At 34.0% G+C, this 7,482-nt stretch overlaps 1 protein-coding gene across 3 annotated transcripts in view; it reads right to left on the bottom strand.

Moving 5' to 3' along the window:
• Positions 1–411: 411 nt before the first annotated feature.
• The window catches only part of RASSF8 (Ras association domain family member 8), a 109,205-nt gene continuing 102,134 nt past the window's right edge, over positions 412–7,482 (bottom strand). For all 3 annotated transcript variants that reach the window (XM_017507032.2, XM_017507034.2, XM_017507033.2), the window contains 2 exons: positions 5,647–5,791; positions 412–4,608 (listed from right to left, as the gene is read on the bottom strand). In XM_017507032.2, coding sequence (XP_017362521.1) covers positions 4,487–4,608; positions 5,647–5,791 — 267 coding nt within the window. In that variant the 3' untranslated portion in view covers positions 412–4,486. The remainder of the gene's footprint in view (positions 4,609–5,646; positions 5,792–7,482) is intronic.

Genomic DNA, 7,482 nt, shown 5'->3' with positions numbered 1-7,482 from the left:
AAAGATCTAAGTGCAAATGCTGTGTCAGCTACTTAGGAGTTGCGTGATTTGGGAGCAGTTCCTTGGATGGCTATGAATGTTTAAAGTGTGATAAGTACCCCATATTGCACTTGGCACACAGTAGGGACTAAAAGGTTAGTTTTCTTCCTCTCACTTATGGTTTTAGGGAGATCTGGGAATACAGAGATTCATTAAGATGTTTTTCTTTCACTTTTGAAATAAAAGGCATAGTTTCTTAATTGTTTTACTTTGATGAAGCTACCTTTTAAGCAATAGATGATTCTTTAAGTACACATGAAAAATGTAATTTTGTGTAGTGATATGTGCCCCTATTCTCTCTGACATCTTTTAAAGGAAATAAAATTGTATTTAAAAATATAAAGGATGTAAAAAACAAACTGACAACTGTAATGCCCCAATGAAGCCTGAAAATTTATTATCTGGGAGAATAACCAATATTGATTCTTTGTTTTACAGCTCATAATAATCAGAAAATACACATTTAAAATGAAAGTCAAAGAAAAGAATAATTACATATAATATATATTACAGATTTATTTGTACATAAGCAAAGCAGTACTAAAAGCATATTTATGTGCTCACAATTAGTGAACATGGCAATTTTCTGTTTAAAGCTGCAGCAACTCAAATCCTCCTAGGGTCAATAAAGAAAAACATGTTGAGAAATACATTTAGGGCTATCACCATGTCTGGCTGTAAATCTATTTTTAATCTTCCCCCTCCCCCCATATATATGTATATACTTTATTGCCTTTATATTTTTGCTGGTTTAATATAATTAGTATACTAAATAGTTTTCTACATTTATTTGGTTTCTAAAAATATATAAAATGCATTGAAAAGAGCTCCTGCAGCTTTCAGGCAGTCACTGTCCTGGCATCGAAAGCTTATTCTGGAGATGTAAAGCAGCAATACTGAATAAATAGTGATTGTTTTGTCTTTTTGATACAGCTGATGGCCTTCACCCCAAACTTCAAAATACTGTAGCAAATAGTATAAACATGCAACTTAAAAAAATGAACATAATATAAAAGTAATACTTATGAGCTAATTTTAATACAATATGAAACAATAAAGACAACTTTACATAGAAGAGGGATGTGAACACAGCATTGTTATTTACATATAAATTAAGGCTCAATTTATAAAAGGCAATGCACAACGGGAACTGTCCATCTGCCCACACACTTGGCATGCCTGAAATCAAAAGTTTTTGTCTTTTCTGTGTTATTTCCTCAATCAATTACAGTTCTATCTTGGAAGATGTTCACAGAAATGGCTTCAAATGAACAGTTTGTTTCTCTAAAAACCATTTTGCTCTTATTCACAGAGAAAATTATCCTTTAATGCAGGTGTAAATTACATTTATGCTGTGGAAGCAAGTGCTTACATGTTCTTGTTACATATTGCTATACTTCACATTTCACACCAGAAATTGTTTTGTTTTGTTTTGTTTTTTTACTGTATTTATATAGTTTTTACTCTGTCAGTCTTGCTGTAGCTCTTGATTATGACTAATTTGAAGGAATTGACTATAGGAATTGATGATTGCTCATCGATGACTGGGAGAATTCAGTGGGTAACTCCTATTAATACCAGTTGAAGTCTCATATTATAAAAAGCCCCTGTGCATCAAGACAAAAAACCAAATGTTATCAAACCCAAATATCTCAGAAGGACAACAAAAGGACTATGGATACTATGTCCATAGGCAACACACTATGGGCCATTCTCTGAAGATGATAGACACTCAAAAAGTCAAATATACCAATGCTATTCTAAATTATTTCTTGGTAAGATAAAAAGATCTTTAAATGTATCTAATAATTGTAGAAAATCACAATAAAACAAGTTGCATTATGATTTTTTTTTAAAAAAACACAAAACATTGTAATCTAATTTAGTATTTAGAACCTGAATATTCCTCCAGAGGAAAATTTTGTATTTGGTATTTTTGTATACCATTGCCCACTACCCCTCCAAAATGTATCCAAGATATGGCACTTATTAACTCATTTGTATCTGCAATAGATAAAAATGATCATAAATATACTAAAATATCTTCAGATGTTTCTATGAAAATGAGTTTTTTCCCTCTGAGACTTAGAAAATATTCCTTAGATATGTGCTTCCAGAAGTAATATAACGAATTAAAAAGTATAGCTTATTAATGTACTCATCATATTCACATTTCTATACTTTCCTCATCTAGGAAATTATTTTTAACTTGTAATTATGTCTATGAAGATTATTTGGCAGCTTGGAAATTCTAATGAAGTTGTCAGAGAAGCTAACTGTGATACTATGCTGGGAACCCAGGACTACTACAAGTTGCTAGGATGCTGCTTGTCCTTCTTTAAAGTTATTAGGTTAATTCTGATAACAATTCATAATTAGTCAGATATTGACTGTGTTTTTCATGGTATGCCAAGGCATCTCTGCAATTTCTAATTACAAAGTTTAATACTGTCTCCAGTTTAACATTTTGATTTAAATAAAATATGATCAATTTATAAAATGTTTTTCTTTGTGAATAAGATCTCGATTTCTCTGAACAACAACAAAATTACTTCATATAGAATGACTTTTTAAAAAATAAGGCATATATTGAGCATATGTAAATCATTACTGTCACAAAAGCTATAAATCATTTTAATTTTTAATTATCCTAATTTTAAATATAGGTAGATAGAAAATAACTATTATAACTTGTGAACAAATGTGTACAGGTTGTAGTTATTTGGGTAAGAATCATTTACTTCTTATTTGCAAAGTAATATAATGGCAAGATAAATTTGATAACTCCAAGAACCCAAAGAAAATCGTATCTTCAGTTGAGGTCCGCCGCTAAGCTGCACTAGAAAGGCAACTCTGCATTATTACTTTCAGTTCTCTAGAAGCTTCTATACAGTCTCATAGTCATTCTTAAAATTTTTCATAAGAAACCTAAGTAGAGCAGCATTCTCAGCATTCACTAAACCAAAAATAAGTCAAATGTGTTAAAACATCCAAAGTTGCCTTCATGCATAAGACATATCTCTATTGTTACCAAGCATCACCATATCAATCCACTTTTATTTTGTTGCATGTAAATAATATAGAGGATGTAATTTCTTCAGAATTAAAACTACTTTAAATTTCAGATTAAAGTCTTAATTATACTGTACCAAATCTGAACAGAGGGAATGTAAGAATGGCTAAGTGGTGTCTGAATCAATCTGTCTAAATATTACTTGTAAATCTTAAGTCACTACTCATGAAAAAGGTGTTGATTCATTTTTGGTTTTACAAATAAAACAACATATGTACAAATGGAGATTAGTGTCTGGTAAAAGTCAAGCCTAAAAATAAAAACATATACTGAATTTGACTTTATTTCCTTGCTAAAACGTACCTAAGTTTAATCTCCTATCCATCTAAGTGACTGGAAGAAACCACAATGGTCCATAATATACATAGTAAATTATGTGTGAGGAATAACTTACCCATGGTGTGTACACCAATAGATCATACATATGAAGCGGGTTATTTTAAAATACATCACTTAAAAAGCAATGTTCCTGAAGTGGACCAATCCAGCCCTCAGATATCTATAACTTACATGCTAAATCAGTTCTGAAGATCCAGGAGTGTAAATGATAAGGCAGGGCAGAAACAAAAGACGTAATGTATCAGGAAACCCCATGCTTGTATGGATACATACTTAACAATTACATTTTTGTTCAACAGTGTCTGAAATATTGCAAATGTTTTATACATACAATTTACCTCATGAAAAATTTCTGTTATGCTATGTGGCCACACATATATTTAGAAATATTGTAATGGAAAGACTAAATTCCAGATTTTAAAAACCCCTGAATTATTTCACCTAATTAAGCAATGGCTAGGACAGTTTCACAAAATGAATGCAAGTGGGTTCTTCTGGAGTTAGTTTCGATGGTGGAGCACCCTAGGACACTTGTGTAGTGTAAATCAGCAATGCATGGATGGAGTCTGGCAACATGCACATAGTCATAATCACATAATATGTAACATAAGTCTGTCACAGAATAAGTCTTAATAAAAAATATTAAAACATCGACATTCATACATCAATTGATTCCATGAAATAAATTAACTAAGCCAGTCACAAATTTCTCTTCATTCTTACTTAAGTCAACGGTTTATTTACGTACACACTATATAATACTTTCCTAAAGCTCTCAAAATGCTACAAAAAAGGAAGGCTTTGCATTACAGCTGCTGGACAAAAATATCAACACTGTTGATGTGTCAAAACACAGTTTCTTTGTTCTTTAGCATCAGTGCACAGGGTATGGCTCCAAATGGTATGCAATTTAGAAGAGAAAAAACATACAGCGGCTTGTGGGATAGATCCTCTGTTCATCATTGGCACAAATCAAAAAGGAAGTTTACTGTCCTTGGTACCTCTGTTGGGTCTCCCCCCTAAAGACAGGTAATGTCATACATATATGCCTTCAGGATTAAAACCAGATGAGATAGGATTCTGCAGAATGCGGAGATTACTGGGGAGCTGCCGAGATGAACCAGGTCGCTTCAGGGACCCAGACTGGAATGTTGCCTCTAAACAGGAAACAAAGAAAGCCACTTGATGAGCTCGTCAACTTGGAGTACTTAGCAATATAAAAAATTAGACTCCTTCCTGCCCCGAAGAACCCGAAAGAGAAAACCACATACAGCAATAACTGCAACCCTCTGTGTGCCCTGGGCTGGGAGGAAAGGCTAAAACCCTCTCAAGTTGAAGTCTATTTGATAAATTAGTTTTTGATGATTTGAACAGTGAAATGATCTCTACATAAGGTGAATATTTTTGCTTCTTTTTCTTGGTTGTTCACACCATATGCATATACAGATTTGGAACTGTCTTTTAAATAACAGCACAAATTAATAATAACTTTTAAAAGAAATGGAAGGAAAGAAGGGGCATAAGGAACATAGAGAGGGAAGCAAAAATTCAAATTAACAGACTATGACTCATATATACTTCAGAAAAAAAATTTTTAATAAAGCAGTTTAAAACTAATGATATGACATCTGGTGATTACATGCTCACCTAAGTAAACAAATAACCTAAATGTACTGGTTTTCCTCCCAAAATGGGAAATATGAAAAAAAAAAAAAAAAAAAAAAAAAAAAAAGAATGTTTAAGTGTCCCACTTAAAAATTATCTATAAATGCTGGGGTAATATTTTAACTGAATACAAGCAGTTTATTCAAAGTTAAGCAGATGGCCAGGGATGCTGGTTCATGCCCGTGATTCCAGGACTTTGGGAAGCTGAGGGAGGCAGATCGCTTGAGCTCAGGAATTTGAGACCAGTCTGGGCAACATGGTGAAACCCCATTTCTACAAAAAATACAAGAAAAGAAAATCAGCCAAGTGTGGTGGCATGCACCTGTAGCCCTGGCTTCTCAGGAGGCTGAGGTAGGAGGATCACCTGAGCCCAGGAGTCTGAGGCTGCAGTAAGCTGTGGTTATACCACTGGCATTCCAGCCTGGGCGACAGAGTGAGACACTGTCTCAAAAAACAAAAAACAAAACAAAAACAAAAAAATTAAGCAGTGAGAATAAAGGGAAAATAAACCATATTTAGCAACATCTCACCCCTTTCAATGTCTGCATGTGAGGCCTCTATTTCAATGGGCTCCGCTGGCAAAACAGTAACTTTTGTCCCTGTCTGCTGGATGAATTGCTGGAGATTGACTTGCCGCAGCTCCTTAGTCAACTGCTCCAGTTCTTGTTCTTTGTCCTAGATGGAAATTATTATTATTTTAAATTTGAGGATTCACTATTGGACAGTGCAAGACAGTGACAATCTATCTGCTACAGGGGTTAAATGTGAGATATCTGCTTTCATAAAAGCACATTTAACAAATCTGGTTTATATTGATACAATGGGCTAAAGAGGTCACTTTCACTCTGTGGTATAGGCCAAGAAATAAGCTAAGGGAAAACAATAGTTTCTTTAGCCTGTCCTCTTAAATGTGATGCTTTCCTCTGGGAAACCATTATGCACCCTTATGAAATAAATATATTTCTATAAACTTTCATTAAAAACAAAAACAAAAACCAGTTTCTCAGCCTATAAACTCATTGTTAGAACATAAAACGAAAAAAACCCCACAGGTTTTTTACCCATCTCTGTGTTACAGCAATCTTGCTAAAGTGATCATAAATTTACATATTAATCAGTTCATATTAACATATGACTACAAAGTTAATTGTAATTTGGTCCATGGATTTAGAATTCTGGTTTTTTGTAAGCTGTTTCAATTTTCTTGGATACATTATTGAGATTTATCTTATATCATGAGGAAAGCAAGATTCCCACAAGATTCTTACTATGGGATTTTTAATCCTTGACAAAGATCTTAGAACCACAGAGCCCTAAAGGAGGAGATCAAGTTTGGACAGTTGAAAAGCTGTAAAAGCAAGGAAGGGCATTCTATTATTTAAACAGTTTTCATTTCTTTCTTTCCTCTACTGTATATAAAAGTATCCTGGCTCTACCCAGGCTGGGTGGGTCTCAAGGATTTGGTAGGGGTTGGGAAGAGATTAGAAGTGAACAGTTGTTTTCTTCACTTATTTGGGTGTAGGGGGTCCTTGGGGATATATCAATATTTGATTATCAGACATTTTTCAGTGGGTAGAGGGATTTACTAGTAATGACTGTGATAAGTTGGTGTTTCCTGTAAGTGACATCAAAAGCAACACAGCTTCCACTTGTACCTTTGTTAAAGGTTAAAATGAATCCCAACAGTAAAATACTGACAAATCAGAGGCTGACAACCTTCTATGGCATGAGAAATTCTTGATCTTCAAAATTTTGGTGGTAGTTTTATCTCTTACTACAGATAGTGACAGAGAAGGGAGATCACATCAGTTCTTCCTAAGACCTCAGCTTTCTCTGATTGTGGAACTGCTGATGTTCTAAAGCAGCTCTTCTCAAACCTCACTGTACACAGGTACTGCTTCGGCATCTTGTTTCAATGTAGGTTCTGAATTTCTTACAAGTGTACACTGAAGCTGCCTGGCATGGACTACACTTTGAATAGTAAGCTCTAAACCAGCACAGTCCAACAGAACTTCCTCTAATGGTGGAAATCTTCTGTGTCTACATGGCCAGCAGAGCAGCCAGATGTGCTACAGGGCACTTGAAATGTGACCATGTTTGACTAAAAACAGAATTTTAAATTACTTAATATTTTTAATTACCTTATTAATCATAATTTAAATATAAACGGCCATATTATAATCAATTATATGTCTTTCTCATCTCATCTGATTGATACATCTTTGCAATTTCTGCAACACAATCACAGGGTTTCAAAAATGGGCAAAGAAATGTAAGTTGAGTAGTTACGTGGCAAAATAGAAATTTTCTTGTACGTGAATTAGAAAGGAGGAAAATCAGAGAAATCTCTGTGCCCCTCTCAGGAA

Source organism: Cebus imitator, unplaced genomic scaffold (genome assembly GCF_001604975.1).
Source record: "Cebus imitator isolate Cc_AM_T3 unplaced genomic scaffold, Cebus_imitator-1.0 Scaffold367, whole genome shotgun sequence".
NCBI lineage: Eukaryota > Metazoa > Chordata > Mammalia > Primates > Cebidae > Cebus > Cebus imitator.
The sequence above is the reverse complement of the archived record's forward strand: the minus strand, read 5'-3'. Positions and strand labels throughout refer to the sequence as shown.